Source organism: Abramis brama (assembly GCF_963993115.1).
Source record: "Abramis brama genome assembly, chromosome: 25".
Classification (NCBI taxonomy): Eukaryota; Metazoa; Chordata; class Actinopteri; order Cypriniformes; family Leuciscidae; genus Abramis; species Abramis brama.
The window spans coordinates 22,200,841-22,221,375 of NC_139987.1; the positions used below are offsets into that span (position 1 = coordinate 22,200,841).

Consider the following 20,535-nt stretch of genomic DNA (forward strand, 5'->3'; position numbering starts at 1 on the left):
GCTTCGGAGTCATTGGAATAGTTATATGACTTGTTTCGGGTTGAATGGTGGTCGTCGCGCATCCCCCGAGCGCCTGTGAGCGGAAAAACCACCCTTGCAACTTTGGGCCAGCGGGTCGCGTCAGGAAGTATCGCATGATATCAGGTCTCGCGATGTAACAAATTGCTTTACGGCACTGCACACAAAGCTAGGAAAGCTTTGTCGGAGGACGAAAGAAAGGAAACGGCAGACTGACCGAGCAAGGAGTCAGACTCGAGTAAATATCGTTCTTGTTGATGGACTAGTAGACATCTTCAGAGGTTATCTGTGCCTGTTCGATGTCCGACGCTTTGTAACGCGTTCTGTCAGGAGGAGAAATAGGGATAGCTCACAGATGAAGTTATTACCGAGAGCCAGACAGACTCACGGAGGCGATTGGCATCTCACAACTTGCACTTTAGTCCCCAGTCGAACTCGTGTAACTGTCTGTCACCCGTTCTAACGTCCACATCTTTACTTGATAAACAAAAGTAGGATAAGAATGAGCATCAAACTGAAATAACCCGCATACGGGTGTTCGAGGTGCACATGATACAACACAGACTGCCGACGACAGTTCAACAGGGCGCGCGCAGCTCTTAAAGGGGCCACACCTTATTTCCACTCGTTACAGCTTCCATCCTACTGAACACGTACCGGTATAGAGGGCGGAAGGGATCAGGCCGTGAGTGCAGAGACAGCTGTGCGCGAGTGCTATTTACGACAGTAAAGTTAAATACAAGTACTCCACAGCGACTCTAGGGGTCGCTGTTTGACAAAAACGGAAAGCTGCCTAGTGTGCCTTTAACACCCCTCGGTCTACGGGACGGGGTGGAGGTCTAGCATCTTAGGTCATTTCTGACCGGAAAATTTTCTGTTTTGAATTTTTTTAAATCACAGCTTCATCGGAATGTTACGAAACTTGATGACTTTTTTGGCATTTGGTATGTGAACATAAAAAATGATTCGAGCATGCTTAGTGGTCGTAAAAAAAAAGTCACACTTGTGCTCTTTGGTCAAAAATTACCGAGCATAAGAAATTAATGGGAAATTGACAAAGACACAAAGATTCTGAGAATTTATGTGTACAATCTACAAATCGGCCACGATGCAGAAAAAAAGTGCTCAACAATGAAGGGGTGAAACTCTAAAACATCAATAGTGAAAAACATAACATAATTAATAATTATAATTAATAATATAAATAATAATAAGCTGTGATAAAGCATTACTGTTTTTTGTTTTTTTTATTATTATTGAATTGTAATGTTACCTGTAAGCTATACAGGCATCTAGTGGTAAACCCGTGCAATAACATGTTATATTTAATTTTCTATCAACAGATGGCGCTAATCTGACTTTTAAAAAAATGGATAGTATAGGCCTAGTCGCTATATTAATCTGAAATACTGTAATAATTAAATAAATATTTTAAAAAATTAGAAAAAAAATGTGTATATTATTTCAATGGCAAAAATTAACTATACATATTGCATAAATATTAATAATTACCATCAAATCCTCTCAAATACAAAAGAAAAAAATATTATTGAACAAAAATAAATTGCATTGGTTTTACTGGGATGGAGGAAGTTTCATTTTTAGGTGTCTGGTCACTTCTGACAGGGAAGATAACACGTGTTGCACCCAAACAAAGAGCACCTGAGGGTTAATAACTGACGACGGACCAGGTGGAAAACACACTGAATCACAACCACTCCTATTGAATACTACGGAGCCCATATGGGGCGTAGCCTAGTGGTGAAAAAAATTGAGATGGGAGATTTATTATTATTATTATTATTTAAACTTTTGCGTTCCCCAGAGAAACTTTGCTTTCCCTTGCAAAGATAATTGCATTCCCTCGCAAAACTTTTGCGTTCCCTCACAAAGATATTTGCGTTCCCACGCAAACCCTGTTGTGAGCATAGTATGAAGGTAAAATGATGCCATAAAGTATTGCATGCACAGGGTAAGATTTGTGAAAGTGTACATAAGATTGCAAGCGTAAATTAAATTTGCATGCGCAAGAGAATATTTGTAAAGGTGTAAATCGCCTTTCAAGTGTAAGAAAAAAATATTTGCAGCATTTAACTGTTATTCGTAAGTGTAATTCATGTATTGTGAAGCTGCAGCTTCATGCTAATACAAAATAAATAGGATCTGTATTCCTCTGACTTCCATTTTTCCACGCTTACACTTTTGGCACGGTTTTTAAGCACAAATACGGCCAAAAGCATTGCAGGCCCGTGAACAGCAATTTGCGACCGAAAACAACAGAGTTAGGAACTGCAAAACAGATTCACTGCATAAAATCAAACTTTGTGTAAAAAAATAAACTGTTGCAAATGTCTAAATGTGTGCATGGGGCAACAAAGTTCCTGAAATAGCCCGATTTGTACAGTTACGTCTTTCTTTTACCTGCGCTTCCAGTTTTGGCACGGTTCTCTCACTCACTGAGTTTTGCAAGCGCAAAGAGGAGGGCGGGTCCACCTTCTTCATGTAGCCAATCAGATGAGCTTCTCGCTGACTCTAGGTTTACTCTTATCTGATTGGTTCAATAAACACGCCAGTCACCAGAACACATCTTTATCTTCATTTGGCTCAGAAACCTTCTGGTTGCCGAAATGGTACTTTTAATGCACACATGTTAAATAAATAAACAAATAGATCATGATTGCTTAATAACCTGTGCACCATTAGGATGACTATTTGAGTCCATACTGAATTTCGAGCTGCTGTGTTAAGAAAGAAAATTTTGTATCTGAACTACTGCATGCATAAATTCACCGGTCTACTGATTGGGAGGATTCCACTATTATTATGTTACTCAAATGAGTTACAATAATATTTTTTCGTGTATTTAAGAGCGTCTCTAAATTATGCACCATTTATCACCTGCAATGCCATCGTGTAACCACTAGATGGCTGTATAGCCCTATACATGAACATATCAAGATGCTGTATATTCCCTGGTTGCTGGGTTTTTATTCAGACATAATTAGTTACTTTTTGTCAAAGTTGAGTTTATGTTGATTTAGTATCAGTTTTTCATTACAGTCGAATCTGGACACAGAGAAAGCATTTTATTATTTATAATAGCTACATATAATAGCTTGATCAGTCACATGAAAGTAATCACTAAATCAGAATCAATATTGGCAGTGCGACCAAGACAATATTTCAAAATATAGAATTGAGTGTTAAATACCACGAACAGAGACATGATGTGAAAAACGCTGCATCAGAATTGTATTATTACATAAAGAATAGGTATTAAATGTTTTGATTGTAAAGTTTAACATCTGCTCAGTGGTGTAACAGATTATATAATATTTCAAATTTCAATCCAGTAACGTTAACACCAGCTTGAAATTCAGTATGAATGTTAGTCAGCTTTAACCAGCCTAATGGTGCACAGGTTATTAAGCAATCATGATCTATTTGTTTATTTATTTAACATGTGTGCATTAAAAGTACCATTTCGGCAACCAGAAGGTTTCTGAGCCAAATGAAGATAAAGATGTGTTCTGGTGACTGGCGTGTTTATTGAACCAGTCAGATAAGAGTAAACCTAGAGACAGCGAGAAGCTCATCTGATTGGCTACATGAAGAAGGTGGACCCGCCCTCCTCTTCGCGCTTGCAAAACTCAGTGAGTGAGAGAACCGTGCCAAAACTGGAAGCGCAGGTAAAAGAAAGACGTAACTGTACAAATCGGGCTATTTCAGGAACTTTGTTGCCCCATGCACACATTTAGACATTTGCAACAGTTTATTTTTTTACACTTCCTGATGGCTGAGCGTACTGCGCAGACTCAAACTGAGCTTGATGACGTAGATGTGACGTGAGCAACCTGTCTGACAGTTGTAAGTCTTCTAGTAGCTGTTCCAAGAGAAATATGAATCATTCCCTTCTGAATCTTGCAGAGACGGAGAGCGTGAGTAGGAGCTGTCCATGAGCTAGGAGCAGGAGCAACTCCATGTCCCCCCGATTGACTGCGAGCTTCTCCTCCTGTCTATACGGTAATTTCCAGAGAGTCGCGTGGTTATGATGCAATCATTAGCCTATTTTTACAAAAACTGCTTCTACGGGGCCATAACGTAAGATACAAGGTAATAGAGCCTTTTATACATTGTCGTGTTTCTTTAGAAATAAACAGTGGACAAATAGAGTCTTTAAACACCTCAGATGTAAAGTTATTCGCTGTCAAGTGACGCCAAAATGAATGGGAGTCAATGGAATGCTAACAGCAGGTGATGGCTTGTTAGCCAATGGCGGCCCTCGGGATTGTATGCTTTCCGGCTGATGGATTACCCCCTTGCCCAAGATGCACCTGCCACCTAGCTGTTATTTTTATGAAAAAAATAAAAATAAATAGGAATGCTTACTGAAATGTTTCTTTTTTCAAGAAGGGCATTTGATACAATTTGAAATGTGAAGTGAGAACTTCAATAAAAGAAATTAGGAATTGAAACAGCGTGAATAGCCTGTCGTTAGTAATTTTAATGCAGACAAAAGAAAAGCATATTTACAGCCATAACCAGGCCGGAGAGGTGTGAACGTGTGCAGGGGAGACTGAGACTGAATGGGGCTTGTTTGCACCACAAAACAATAGAGACAATAGACTGAATAGATGCTTAGAAGATGACAATAAACATCAGTTTGCATTTTAGAGTCTCAAAATAAAGTCATATGACACGATCTTTAGACACATTTAATTAAATACAGAGTTTTAGACTGATCATCTTCAGATTTTAAACATAGCTTGGTCAGACATGTGGCTTTAGCTGCAGTGCATTTATAGATTGATACAATGTCAACTTCAGTATTATTTTCATGAAGATATTTCATAAAAATACATTTCTAATAACTTTACAAAACTTTGAAGCTATTTATATATAAAAAAAAAAATATTATGACAATAATTAATTCTAAATTTACAATAAACTGCAAAGTGTCAGCTTATAAATGAGACCATACTTGTGCTTTTGCAAAGGGTTAATGAACTGTATCTGTTTTAGTTTGGGTATGCCATTTCTGGGCATTTTTCAAAAGTGGGGGTGCAGGCTAACGGGTTAATTGTTAAATTCTAATTTGGTGTGAGATACATGTAGGGTAAATTACAAAGATAAACTGTTAATCTACCTCTATGACTATATATCAATAATGCAGTTTATGTGAAATTGCTCTCAGAGTGAAGGTTTAACCTATTTAATTACAATTAATACTGTGTAAAATTATCAATCAGAGAGGATGCTGGCTGAAATATTTTCAGAGTTAGGATGTGTTTAACTGTCTTTTTAAACCAGTGATAAAATAAAGCATAGACCAGAGGATTCAGACCTGAGTTTGTGTACAAGACTCATGTCAAAACATTTATGGTTGTGGAAGAGATTACTGATATAGTATGGAATATAGCACAGCAGATAAACTGTCACAATGATTCCTAATGTCAGAGCAGCTTTACTCTCAGATTTTCTCCTAACCGAACCTTCCATTACACATTTACCACCCTTAATCAGACAGTTTATAACTTTCATTTGCTGATGTACAACATAGAAAATCCTCAAATATAAAGTTATGATCAGGATACAAGGAAAAATAAAAGACATTAACAGATCAATGATTCTCCAGGCAAAACCCATCATAACAGAACACTCTCGATAACACATGTCTGTTCTGTGTGAAGTGTCTAAATATCCGCTATTAATTATAAAGGCAGTAATATAAGCTGAAGAGCAAACCCAGCTCATGCTCATTAAAGTTTTAGTTGTGGTTATTTTCTGTGGGTACAGTAAAGGGTGACACACAGCCACATAACGATCAACAGCAACTAAAAATAAATTACTGAGAGATGCTGAAAGAGGCACATCAATAAATATTGAATAGAATCCGCATAAAGTGTCTCCAAAGTACCAACACGTCTCAATCAGCCTGGTGGCCTCTATGGGCATAACAAGTCCCATAAGCAGGTCAGCCACAGTCAGAGAGAATAATCAGGTTTGTTGGAGTGTGAAGCTTCTTGAAGTGAGAGATGAAGATGATCACCAGCAGGTTCAGAAACACAGTCCATGCTGACAGCAATGAAAAAAACACAAACATGATATTGTATTCATGTCTGAAGCGTTTCCCTTTGATACATGATGAGTTGATGGCAGGAAAGCAGTATTGAGTCTCATGATCCTCTGTCTCATAGGCCATGAGTGAGTCTCCTCCTGTTAGGAGTTTGTTCTGCTCTCCTTACTATCATTTCATTTATACAGTGTGACAGTGGATCAGACCGACTAATCCTCTACTGGCCACACTGACGCTGCATAATGACAATTATTTTCTTTTAATAATCTCAACTTTGGCAGTGAAATTGCTGTTCATATAAGAAACAAATGAGAGACATGAAATTGTTTTTACACAATGCTATTTCCACATCAATAGATGTCAGTATAAAGTAAAATAATATTTACTTTGTCACATCAAGGCTTACCTTCTGTAAGTGTATCAGCAGTCACAAACAAAATACCCAAACTACAGTGGGGACTATAGTAGGGTAGGAAGGGGGGGTTCACCTGCACCCGAAAGGTATATTTTTTTAACCTAGTTTTTTGTAATCCTTAAGGTGATAAGTAAAGGAATCTAGTAAAGGAATTTTGATGTTCCCCACGCAAATTATTGTCCCATATGTGATTTTTTGTATCATCTTTTGTGTCCGTGCTTGATTTTCGGCTGTGAAAAATGAAAACTTTAAATCTACATAGAATCTGAACAATACATCCTACAGACACAATCCACGCCATTTTCTCTTCGTCTTTGCATGAGGAATTGATAGATATGAGGATTGTCATGATTAGATGATGTATGGTGCATTAAAACTCAAATAAACGCAAAAAAATGTAAAAAATCTGTGACATTGGAACACTGGAACTCCTCCCCTATGGACCCTATTGATATATGTTTTCTAACTTTTGTATTTTTATAGTCTTTATGATGTCTAATAAGCAAATGTTGATGATCCATACTTGAAATATTGTCACATGTTGGTCCAAATGAACATCTCCCATAATAAGGAGTTACTATTCAAACCGTTATATTGGTATTATATTTATTGAAACAAAACAGAAAACCACTCATATAGTCAAATGTGTGTATATATAGGGTATAACAAATCCCCATTACAGTAGAATAAACTGAAATAGAAAAAAGTCAGTCTAATCAAAGGTCAAAAGGCAATAATGTCTATTCATCATACAGCAGGTCTTCATAATCGACCTCTTGCTCCTCGTCTTCCTCACCATCTCCATCCATCTCCTTGACTGTTTCCTCCAGCAAATCAGTGAGTAAAGTGGGGAAGATAAGTCCACAAGACCACACTGGTTCCAGGGTACTCTCTTCAGTCTTTTCCCAGCCTTGGCCAGGATCATGGGGCTTGGGACACCAGAATATCGGTGTGGCTGCTCTCTTGTAGTTGGCCAGACGGTGGTCGACATGGTTGATGTGTGGGACCAGGTTGTCTCTGCAGGGCGGGAGCCGGGACAGATCCACCTTGAATCTGGTGGTAAGCATCTCATCCTCTCCAATCATTTTTTTCAGCATGATGCTGCACACATTGTTCACAGATTTTTCGCGGGCCTGGCCATACATTACACATGTAAATACCTCGATGCCCTCCACCACATCTGGCTCCACAGAGCACTGATCACCAAGTTTTCTGAGGACATAAATAATTAGTACGTCGACATTGGGACCGGAAAGCACAGGCGGATCCTAAATGTCAGCGAACTGGCAGAATGTAAGGGGGCAGACTACTGCACAACAATACTCTGCCTATAAGTCTTCACAGGAGAAGACGTTACAAGTACCTTTAGAGGCAAAGGGAAGGTTGGGCCTCTGAAAAAGCTGCAGAGTAATCCAAAGTACTATGCAGCCTTCAAGTGAGTATTTTTAGTATTTTCTGTAGCATGTAATGGCAATTAATGCTTAACATAGGTATTGATACATTGTGACTTTGCAATACTATAATTATTTATGTCCTCAGAAAACTTGGTGATCAGTGGTCTGTGGAGCCAGATGTGGTGGAAGACATTGAGGCTTTTACATGTGTAATGTATGGCCAGGCCCACGAAAAATCTGTGAACGTGCGCAGCATCATGCTGAAAAAAATTATTGGAGAGGATGAGACTGTTGTGTATAAAAAAGGAAGCTGGACGAGAGATTTATGCATGTAACTCTATTTACTTTTCTGACAAACCGGAACCAAACATTTCAGACCAAAACAGCTGCAACCTAAACATGCAGCGAGGTGTTACCAAACGAACACAGATTAATTTGTCCTGAGCGGACGTAACATTTTCCCCTCTCTGGGGGGTTCAACTATGAAAAGTAGACACAAAGTCCTTCAGGTAATCGGGCGCGCACTGGCCGTGGAGAACACACAGCTGAAGGTGAGGCGAACAGTGGTAGGGAGGCTGGGGAAAGGGGCAGCGACAATGATGATGGGGGCACTGGGTGTGACAACGAGGGAGTATCTTCAGGCTGTGCGGCTGCTTGTGGTATGGAGTCCTCCTGCTCCGCTCTGGGTGGCATTATGTCCCCGCTGTTCTGAGTTAACATTGCAGGAGGTGCTGGCACCTTCTGAAGGCAGCTAGCGTGCCAGCGGGTGCCATCATTTAGGAGGTATGTGGCTGGTCCCAGTCGGCGGACAACTTGCTGTGGAGTGGACCAAAATGATGCCATCTTGTTTTCCCTGTGCGGTCGGCGAGCTCTCGCCCAGTCTGCCACAGCGATATCTGGTATCCTGACCCTTGTCAAACCACTGTTTCATCCGCTTCTGACAGCGGGTGACTGAGGCTTTGACTGGTGTGAGTGTGTTCTGGACTGCGGTGGGGTGGAGCCTGTCCAGTGGTAGGTGTAACTCTCTACCCAGCATGAGCGAGGCTGGGGAAACCCCAGCGGGAGAAGAGAGACTCCAGAAAGTCCACAATGACCTGGGAGGTGACGGAGCCGGTAGTGGTCAGCTCAGGCCATTTGGAGTGTAAACCATACACTACGAGCTGGTCGACGACCAGTCTTTCCACTTACAAGACATGCTGGGCATTCTTTAACAAGGGCCTCAATGTCTTTGTCTATGCCTGGCCACCACACCAGGTCGCGGCATCTCTGTTTAAGTTTCACTATTCCCAGGTGGCCATCATGTGCCATGGCCAGCACACGGGCACGAAGGGCCCCTGGAATCACGGTGCAAAACCCACGCGCCACACATGTCTCATTCCAACAAGAGAGCTCCTGCTTGACCAGAGAAAATGCTAACAGCTCCTCTGGTAATTCCCGTGGCTATCCCTGACGACTGTAGATGCAGAGCTGGGAGATGACTGGATCCTGTTTTGAGGCTGCCTTCAGTTCCTGTAGAGTGACCGTGGACTTGAACAGAGTGTGTAGCGTGAGAATAATCTCACTTTCGATGTGGTTGACACTGGTAGGCAGGGCCAGGGCAGGAACTGAGAAGGTCTGCAACGACATTATCCCGGCCCGGGGTAAACTGTAGAGTATAGTTGTATTGGCGGAGGCATACCAATGATGCAGTCTCAGCGGCCTGTGCCCGGTGCCAGTAGAGGAAAGCAGAGCTGTCAAGGCCTGGTGGTCTGTTCTCAGCGTAAACTGGCAGCCATAAAGGTAGTGGTGCCATCTCTCGCAAGCCCACATACAAGCGAGTGCCTCCCGCTCCCCAACTGAGTATCTTTGTTCGGTTTGGTTCAGAGCTCGGGAGGCGAATGCAACAGGCCTCTCCACGCCATTCTGTACTTGTGACAGTACAGCCCCTATCGCCATGGCCGAAGCGTCACAGGTGACCAGGGTGTGACTGGATATGTTAAAATGTGCCAACACTGGAGGTGAGGTAAGTTGAGCTTTAAGAGTTTGCACTGCCTTGGTGCATTCTAACGACCAGACCCACAGCTCATCTCTCCGAAGCAGCTGGCGCAGTGGGGCTGTTATGGCTGAATACTGAGGCATGAACTTCATGTAGTAGCCCGTCATGCCCAGGAATGAAGCGAGCTGGGCAGCCGAGGTCGGTTCGGGAACGGAGAGGATGGCCTCCACATTAGATTGAAGGGGAGAGATGCCCTCAGTGGAAAGTCGGAAGCCTACATATTCAATAGCCGGCACAGCAAAAACACATTTGCTGCCATTGAGGGTTAAACTGTGCTTGGCGAGGGCTTCAATCACACTCTGCAGGCGACTGTCATGGATAGCCGTAGTAGCAACATGTACCACCACATCATCAAGGTAAATAACAACACCTGGTATACCTGCCAGTACTGAGGTCATGATGAAAGCACGAGGGGGTGGAGCTAAGGCCAAACGGCATCCTCGTGTAGCAGAAAACACTGAGGTGTGTAACGAAGGCCGTCAGGTTTCTGCTTTCAGGGTTGAGGGGCACCTGGAGATAGCCCTCTCTGAGATCCAGTTTCGAAAAGACAGTGGAGCCGTGAAATTGTGCCGTGAGCTCCTCCGACGTGGGCAATGGGTATCTGTCTGGGATGACAGCTTTATTTACTGCGCGGAGGTCCACACAAACTCGCAGAGCCCCTGCTTTCTTTCTTACCACAACCAAATTTTAAATCCATGGTGAAGCATCAACCGGCTCAATGATACCGGCATCCAGCAGCCGCTGCAGCTCAACAGACACTCCATCCCTTCAGGGCCAGTGGAATACAGCGCAGTGGCTGGACGACTGGCGTCACCGAGGAGTCAATGAGGGGTTGATGGGCAAAAGCAGACAGACAGCCCAGCCCTTCAAATAGTGATGACCACTTCTGATGCGGTCCGGCAGCGACAGTCATAATGGCAGCCCCCCCTGTGTCAATGAGTGAAAATCCCAATGCCATGAACAGATCCAGCCCCATTAAATTCACGCCTCGTCGGGCCATATTGAAGACAAAGGAGGGCAAGACCCTAGTGCCATAGCTAACAGTCACTGTGATGGACCTCAACAAGTCAATTTTTGAGTTACCATACCCATGTAGGACAGCAGTGGGCGTGGACAGTGGACAGGAATGAAAGAACTTATGGTATGTACTGGCATTCAGAAGGGAGACACTTGCACCTGTGTCTAGCAGCAGGGGAATACACACTGTGTTTATATTCACTGTACATGACTTGAATTGCATGGGCCCCGATGTTACATGGCGAATTATGGTGGGTGAACCACGGGGAGTGTGTGCATCCGACCTGGAGGGGACCGAGTGGCACATTTTTGCAAAGTGATTTTTCCTGCCACAGTTACAGCATGTTTGGTCATTAGCTGGACAGTGCAGGGCTCTTTTGGCATGTGTGTTTGATCCACAGTTACCGCAGGAAAACTGCCTTTGACGCTGACGCGGCCCTTCTTATCTTGTGAGATGCATGACTGGGTCTGGGGCTGTGTCTGGTACATCCAAACCAGAGCTAGATGGCTGCTGCTGTTGCTGGTCATGTGACTGTGCTCTTATGCATACTGCTTGGCTTAATGATGATTCTGTCTGTGTTAATTTAGCTGCACATTCCGCTGCACTTTCAATTTGGAATCAAATGGCAACAGCCTTAGCTAGTGTTAAGTCGTCTGATTCGAGTAGAAACGTCTCCCTGATTTTAGCCTGTGTAGTGTGCTCAATCAGTTGATCGCGTATCATCTCGTCTGTCAATGCGCCAAATTTACAATGGCTGGCTAAACCTTTTAGGTTGGAGACGTACTAATGGACGGACTCCCCTGGTAGTTGGTGTCGTTGTCTAAACATAAACCGTCTCAATAAAACACTCTGTGGGGTAGCAAACTGGTCTTTTAAAAGTTTCACTGTCCCTGCAAAGTCTGTATTTGTCCCGTTGTCGGTTAACGTCTCCAGTACCCGTTGTCCCTCGACTCCTAAACAGTGCCTCAGCAATGCTGTTTTCCGAACTGCACTCACGTCAGCTAGTCCCGTAGCTTGTAGGTATGTTTCAAATGACTGATGCCAGTGATTCCACGGTATTGTAGGCTCACCGGAAAGTGCGAGGAAAGGAGGTGGAAGAGAAAATTCAGCCATCCTCGTCACCAATTGTTGTGTATAAAAAAAGGAAGCTAGACGAGAGATTTATGCATGCAACTCTCTTTACTTTTCGGACAAACCGGAACCAAACATTTCAGAACAAAAAAGCTGCAACGTAAACATGCAGCGAGGCGTTACCAAGCGAACACAGATTGATTCGTCCTGAGCGGACATAACAGAGACGCTTACCACCAGATTCAAGGTGGATTTGTCCCGGCTCCCCCCCTGGAGAGACAACCTGGTCCCACACATCAACCGTGTCGACCACCGTCTGGCCAACTACAAGAGAGCAGCCACACCGATATTCTGGTGTCCCAAGCCCCATGATCCTGGCCAAGGCTGGGAAAAGACTGAAGAGGAACCAGGAACCAGTGTGGTCTTGTGGACCTATCTTCCCCACTTTACTCACTGATTTGCTGGAGGAAACAGTCGAGTAGATGGATGGAGATGGTGAAGAAGACGAGGAGCAAGAGGTCGATTATGAAGACCTGCTGTATGATGAATAGACATCATTGCCCTTGACCTTTTGAACTTTGATTAGAATCATTTTTTCTATTTCAGTTTATTCTAATGGGGATTTGTTATATCCTATATATACACACATTTGACTATATGAGTGGTTTTCTGTTTTGTTTCAATAAATATAATACCAATATAACGGTTTGAATAGTAACTCCTTATTATGGGAGATGTTCATTTGGACCAACATGTGACAATTTTTCAAGTAGGGATCATCAACATTTGCTTATTAGACATCATAAAGACTATAAAAATACAAAAGTTAGAAAACATATATCAATAGGGTCCATAGGGGAGGAGTTCCAGTGATCCAATGTCACCGATTTTTTACATTTTTTTGTGTTTATTTGAGTTTTAATGCACCATACATCATCTAATCATGACAATCCTCATATCTATCAATTCCTCATGCAAAGACGAAGAGAAAATGGGGTGGATTGTGTCTGTAGGATGTATTGTTCAGATTCTATGTAGATTTAAAGTTTTCATTTTTCACAGCTGAAAATCAAGCACAGACACAAAAGATGATACAAAAAATCACATATGGGACAATAATTTGCGTGGGGAACATCAAATTCCTTTTCTAGACACCTTAAGGATTACAAAATACTAGGTTAAAAAAATATACCTTTCGGGTGCAGGTGAACCCCCCCTACCTATCAGACTACTATATATATATATATATATATATATATATATATGATTAAAAATTAAGAATTAAGACAAAAACTATTTGACAGATAAATTACAAAAAATAAACAATTTAAATAAATAGCTTAAAATTAAGTAAAGTACAGTTGGTCTTTAAATTATTCATAATCTGTATAAAGGTCTATGAGAGAGGAAGATGGCTCCAATATTTTAAGACTTAAGATGTGTTTAATTGATATTTTAAACCAGCGGTAAAATAAAGCATAGATAAGAGGATTCAAACTTGAGTTAACATACAAAGTCCATATTAGAAATGTCACCATGGCAGAAGAGATTACTGTAGTCCCTGTTACATACAATATATAGTATGGAATATAGCAAAGCAGATAAACTGTCACAATGATTCCTAATGTCATTGCAGCCTTTCTCTCAGATTTCCTCCTCACAGAACCTTCCATTACACATTTACCACCCTTCATCAGAGAGTTTAAAAGTTTCACTTGCTGATGTGCAACATAAAATATCCTTAAATATAAAACTATAATAAGGGTACAAGGAAACAAGAATGAAAACAACAGGTCTGTGTATATCCATGAAAAACTGATTATTAAATAACACTTTCCATAGCACGCATCTGGTCTCTGGGAACTTTCAAAATATCTGCCACTAATTAAATAGCCAATATTGTAGGTAGAGGAGAAAAACCAGCAGACACAGATACTTATTAAAGTTTTGGTTGTGGTGATTTTCTGTGGGTACTGTAAAGGGTGACACACAGCCACATAACGATCAACAGCAATTAAAACTAAATTACAAATAGATGTTGAGATAAGCAGTCCCATGATTATCATAAACAGATCACAAAAAGTGTCTCCAAAGTACCAACACGTTTCAATCAGCTTGATGGCATCCACAGGCATAACAATAAGTCCAACAAGCATGTCGGCCACAGCCAGAGAGAGAATGAGCAGGTTTGTTGGAGTGTGAAGCTTCTTGAAGTGAGAGATTGAGATGATCACCAGCAGGTTCAGAAACACAGTCCATACTGACAGCAATAAAAAAAACACATACATGATATTGTATTCATATCTAGAGCGTATTCCCTTGATACATGATGAGTTGATGGCAGGAAAGCAGTATTGAGTCTCATGATCCTCTGTCTCAAAGGCCATGAGTGAGTCTCCTGCTGTTAGGAGTTTGTTCTGCTCTTCTTAGTGTCCTTTCATTTATAAAGTGTCTGGATCAGACCGACTTACCCTCTACAGGCCACATTGACGCCAGGGGCGTGTCTAGAGGGGGGGCACGGGGTGGCAGACAGAGCGCAATAGAATAGGAGCGCTGTAACTTAAATATACATATATTTTGCTAAAATATTTGTTTTTGAATATTTGTTGTTGGTGGTGGTGATGAACATAAATTATATATGTAGATTAGAATGTCAAACCTAAAAATGTATTTTTATGATAGCAGTTTTGTTTTTAGTATTTATTTTCATTTTAAGTTTAGTGAATTCTTATGTTTTTAGATTGTAATATGTTTGTTTTCATTGCCTTCAAAATTAACATTGTTTGTAGAGCAATATTGGCCAGGATGTAAAAACATTTTTTTAATTAAATACAGATTTATTTATTTTTAAATAGAAAACAAATTTAAATAATGAAATTTTACCATATATTCGTATTTTACAACCCTACCTTATGGCATGCTTTAAATGCTGAATTTTCCATGTTAAGCAGCAATGATACATATAATCACTGTTAAATGGTTATTTAACAACTGACGACAGACCAGGTGGAAAGCACCTCGGTTATGACTGTAACCTCGGTTCCCTGAAGACGGAACGAAAAAAAGTGTCTGCCAAATGCAGAACGAGACGTCGAATTGACGCTAAGGGAAAGTTTTGCGTGATAAAGGGCCCTATCTTTCACCCAGCGCAATTGACTTTGTACACCAACGCATGTATCATTCCTATTTTGCTCCTGCACACAGCGGACTTTTCCCTCGACAGATGCACGTCGGTAAACTAGGAAATGCATTTGCGCTCCCGGGGGCGGTTCAGCGCAAAGAGTCTAGTCTAAAGTAGTCTAAAGTCAGTGGTGCGTTGCGCATGTTATTCATATGCTATTTTAAGGTCGCATGCTTGGCCATAATCAATGTCGTGTGCACAATGCGTGTGCACTTTGCTTATCTCATCTACACACAGACGCAGCAGTTCTCATTTTTAGAAAACCATACATTATTACAAGGAAAAATATTAACACATGAGGGAAATCATTGTTGTGTCCATGAAGATGTGAAAAAAATAAGCATAAATCTAGCTTACACATTACCCAAATTTGTATACACTGTAAAAAAATTCCGTAAAAATACGGTACAATGTACCATATTAATTTGAAGGAATTTTCCGTATTTGTCTTTTACAGGACTTTTACCCATATTTTGAATTACGCGTTGCATTGTGGGAACTAGAATCTGGTCGGCGCGAAAAGTTTGAGACGCAAGCGCCATTACACACACACAGATGATGCGGCCAAAGTTGCTTTTTTTTAAGTCGGATTTCGGATGTATGGAAGCCATTCTGACACTTCTGTGGTAAAAACCGAAAATTATATTTGGCTAAATGTCAAATAAGCTGTTTACGTAACGTTATTTAGTTGCCACCCGGCTTGTTAGGCAATGTCGGAGCCGTCGCGTTTATCGTTTTATGCATATCGTCACACATGGAAAGATTTAGTTCACACTCGTGGAAGTTCCCCTAATTGTAACGTTATGTGTTATAGTGTCCTCGATGTAACTGTTTAATTGGCTTTTATTTTGTCGGTGATGATGCGGTTTATTTCGTGCCGAGCGCACCCGTTAACCATAAAGTGCAGTAACGTTAACGTTAGCTGCTACTCGTGTTTTTGGAGCAGTTTAATGGCTTCAAACAAAAGCTACCAGATGAATCGTCAAGAAAAGGAAAGGCCATTCAATACTTGCTTGATTTAAAAGGCATGAGGTACAACGTGAAGAGACTGTGTGTGAAGATGCAGTAACGTTACAGCTGGATCAAGGATAACGTCACATTTTCTGCCAAATGAGGTACGTTAATGTTATGATTACGTTAGACTTTTTATTGTCTTGTCTTTGTTTTAGACAACACACAGACATTATACACACACTACACATATTATTTGACTTTAAACCCCAAATAATGACCTTGAAAGATTAATTTACATTTAACATGACTGCTGTTATACTTCTGCCTGTAACGTTAAAGTTAGTGTTAGTCATTCTTTACCAGCTCCCTCTTCGTTGGTTTGTTTCATAGTGTTTCTGTTGTTTTCTTATCTATTGATAAGATTTTGCTGATACTGTGAGTTACTGTGCTTCCCAAGCACCACCCTGCATGCTCTTTATAGGTTTGTATTTTGCTTTATTAGTATGTATTTTTTTAATCATTATGAATATTCAATATTGGCAAAATACATTTAAATTTAAAGTCTGAGGAAAAATGTTTATAGAAAAAGTTGGTTGCTGAATACCCCCTTCAAAGATTTTATGCTTATATGGTCAGTAGAAAAACATTGTATAGGGAAGATTTAAACCACTATTTTTGGAGCGGCTTTCTGAAGTGATTGTGTAATGTTTTTCATTTTGTAATATCTTATTTGTTTAAGGTGATGGGTGTAACCCACTTCAGAGTATGTACACCCTAGGTTCGTAGGAGCTGAGAAGTACAGTAATAACCAAACAACACAGGTGTAACGTTTGGCATGTGTAAACTTTTAGTTCAACAAAATGTTTCAACACTTCACAACAATTTTTTTTCACAATACCTACGGGCCCAAAATAAATTTAAAATAAAATAAAATAAAATAAAATGTCCTTTCTTTGTTGAAAATGTTCCTTGGAAATTTTCCTTAGGAATTCCAAAGTTAAATCCAGAATTCAAGTCAGTTAGTCAAGGGAAATAGTCAAAGTCAAGGGAAAATCTCGTTGGTGCCGGTTAGTTGAACTGACACAATCCTACCACAGGCCTCCGGAATGCTGTGGTGGAGATTCACGGCTCATTGGGAAGGCTCGCCATCTATGGATCAATGGTTCACCTGTATAATTCAAGGACTGGAGCTTCTGGAATTTCTGCTCACCTCATCAAAAAAAGACCTGACCTGTATATAGAACAGGTTCAGTCCAAAATCAATTATACCAAATAGTTCTTAAAGTATTGTACAACATTATATTACTGTTAGAAAATATCATAGCATAGTTCACGTGAAGAAAACAATAGCTATTTTAACTATTTAAATCAGAATATACCATTTCAACCTTATGTCATTACAATGAAATGTAATTATAGGGACACATTGTACTAATGAACTTTTTCTCTCTGCTTTTAATCCCTTTTTACATAGGATTTTTTAGATTTTAAATCAAAATAACAAAATACAGTTTTACTTGAAAACCCATTTATATGAATTTACAGCATTTGCTGATTTAACCACTTTAACTAACTTAAAATGACATTTTATATTCTTCTGTCTGTAACTTTAACCTTTAGTCACATATATATCACAAAGTAAAAATGTTACAAAAGCATCTTTTTTGTAATACATACCAAATTAGTTTACATTTCTCCTTAAACCATGAAATAAATTGTCTTTTATCATGTTACATTCCTTCAAAACAACAGAAATGTTTGAATAATCACTAATTGAAACTAGCATAGCTACCTCGTGGGTTTTTTTTCACACACCATCATTGAACACTTTAGCTTACCAAGAGAGGATTTTCAGTATAAGAAGCCAGGACGGATAAAAGCGATTTCTGGACGACTCTCCAACTTCTAAAACAAGTATACAGATGTTTACATAATGAACTGAATCATATTTAACTGCTAGCAAAAATAGACAGGTTTTCATACCTTTTCTTCTCAGTTTATTTGAACTCGCGGGGAAAACCGAAGCAGTGCTCCATCTGCTTTTTAGCGATGTGAAGCTAGCGGAAGTATTTTAGCGCGCTACTTCCGGTTTCCCACAAAATAAAATATATTTTTCAAAATAAAACCCCCATTACTCATAAACGTAAAGTATGGATAAATAATGATAATAATTACACACAATTAACTGGTTACCCTTTTTAGGTGGGTTACATCCTCCCCCTCTTAATTAACATGAGTCCCTTCATGTTCGTACAAGGGTAGGGGCACCTTCAAATGTTTCAACCAAAACTTTGTTAAACCCATCTAGTATAGTTTGTGCAAATGAAATCAGGGGTTTACCAAGCTGTGGATAAGTAAACTTAGCAGGTGGCTTTCTCACCCGTTCAGATCTGCGTATTTGGTCAGCAGTCTGATTGTTAGGAGCATCAGGATCTGCTAGCTCAAGAGAACTAGCATCTTGTTCAGCATTGTCCATTTCAGTAGATTGTCTCCGTTCAGTGTCTTTGGACTGTTCGACTCTCTCAGGAGTTGTGGTATGGGAGTAATTGTCCGGTAGGTCATGGTCCATTTCGGTAAGTCCACTCTCTTGTTCATTTTCAGGTTCCAGTTCATTTTGTGTCACTTCCGCTAAGTTTCCATTTTGGTTTGTCCTCCGTTTTTCCACAGGTTGATCCAGGATTCCGGGAGGTAAGTCCATAGGTAAGTTCTCAGATTCCTCAACCTTGGGGAGATTCTCCTTTGTAGCATTCGTGTTTGAATTCACATTGTTTGGTTGAATAATCCTTGTGGTTGTTTTGATTGTTGTGGGGCAATAACTCTGAATATAGTCATCATCACTGTCAGAGTCAGGGATATTTTCCTCTGGAGAGACGGAAATTTGCCTTGTTTTGGGTTTTGAGGCTTGCTTTGGCTTTGCCATTTCCTCATCCTCTTCAGATAGAAATCCACAAGGGAGCAGTAAATCGCGGTGGAGTGTGCGCAATGGTCCTTCCTGACCCTCAGGACAAACTATATACACAGGCATATCTCCCGCTTTCTTTTGTACAACATAAATAGTGGACTCCCACCGATCGGCGAGTTTATGTTTGCCGCGAAAACGGAGATTGCGCACTAGAACTCTATCGCCTGTATCAAGTGTTGACTCCCTTACTCGCATGTCAAATCTGCGTTTGTTTTTGTCAGCGATTTTCTTTGCATTAGCGGATGCTAACTGATAACTTTCTTTCAAGTATGTCTTAAGGTTTTTCACATACTGTGAGTGAGACATGCCCGGATTGTTCTTAACTGGCAGTCCGAACGCAATGTCTATGGGCAGTCTAGGTTGGCGCCCAAACATTAACTCATAGGGCGAAAACCCGGTGACGTCACTCCTTGTGCAATTGTATGCATGAGTGAGAGGTCGGACGTACTCGCGCCACCTAGTTTTCTCTTTGTCCTTGAGCGTACCCAACATACTGAGCAACGTACGGTTATACCGCTCGACGGGGTTGCCCCGGGGATGGTAGGGGCTCGTTCTTACTTTCTTAGTACCGACCAAGACGCACAACTCTTTGACGACCTGTGACTCGAAGTCGCGGCCTTGGTCGCTGTGAAGACGTTCAGGGAACCCGTAATGGACAAAGAACTGTTCCCAAAGGCATTTGGCTACAGTTAAGGCTTTTTGGTCTCGAGTCGGAATAGCAGTTGCATATTTCGTATAGTGGTCAGTTATGACCAGAATGTCCTTGCAATTATGGCTGTCAGGTTCGATGGACAAAAAGTCCATACAGACCAGTTCCATCGGGCGACTTGCCTGTATGTTGACTAATGGCGCGGCTTTGTCGGGTTGGCTTTTTCTTTTAACGCACCTTGGACAGCTTTTAATCTTGGACTCAACATCGAGAGACATTTTTGGCCAATAAAAACGAGATCTGGTTAGCTCAAGAGTTCTTTCAGCTCCTAAATGGCCCATTTCATCATGTAAGCTGTAGAGCACGGGGTTTCTCAAAGTTTTGGGTAAGACAAGCTGGTAGATGGTTTTGCTGTCACACTGTCTTTTCCGATACAACAGACTGTCTCTTATCTCAAATCGACTCATTTCTTTGAGCATAAGCTGGAGTTCAGGACAGTTATTACCATCAGGGACAGGTTCTGCTGACTCACATGACTGTATGATTACACTGATTACCGGATCAGCTCGTTGCAACTCAGCTATCTCAGCCTCACTGTACTTAGGGACGGTTGAAAGACCACTGAGATTCTCATCGTCGGAAAATGCTGAGGGAATAGCATCTGGATGCACGGCAAGTGACTCAATGTAACATGGAGACAGTTCAAGGTCATTTTGAAAAATAGTGTGGAGTTGACATGTGGCTTGGACAACGTTCACAGGT

General features: G+C 40.8%; 1 protein-coding gene, 1 long non-coding RNA gene and 1 pseudogene across 3 annotated transcripts; all 3 read right to left on the reverse strand.

The window, feature by feature from the left end:
• Positions 1-5,240: 5,240 nt before the first annotated feature.
• On the reverse strand, positions 5,241-6,335 carry LOC311076918 (trace amine-associated receptor 13c-like; annotated as a pseudogene). Its single transcript has 2 exons — positions 6,329-6,335; positions 5,241-6,258 (listed from the first exon to the last, which is right to left on the reverse strand). The product of its transcript is annotated as a trace amine-associated receptor 13c-like (transcript).
• Positions 6,336-13,400: 7,065 nt separating this feature from the next.
• Positions 13,401-14,447, reverse strand: LOC311076919 (trace amine-associated receptor 13c-like; the record flags this gene model as incomplete). Its single annotated transcript, XM_084105426.1, has 1 exon — positions 13,401-14,447. The coding sequence occupies exon 1, from the start codon at positions 14,412-14,414 to the stop codon at positions 13,401-13,403; it is 1,014 nt and encodes a 337-aa protein (XP_083961552.1). The 5' UTR covers positions 14,415-14,447.
• A 2,473-nt stretch (positions 14,448-16,920) lies between these two features.
• Positions 16,921-18,287, reverse strand: LOC311076789. Its single transcript, XR_014604708.1, has 3 exons — positions 18,146-18,287; positions 18,001-18,067; positions 16,921-17,393 (listed from the first exon to the last, which is right to left on the reverse strand). It is a non-coding gene; the product is annotated as an uncharacterized lncRNA (long non-coding RNA).
• Positions 18,288-20,535: the final 2,248 nt, after the last annotated feature.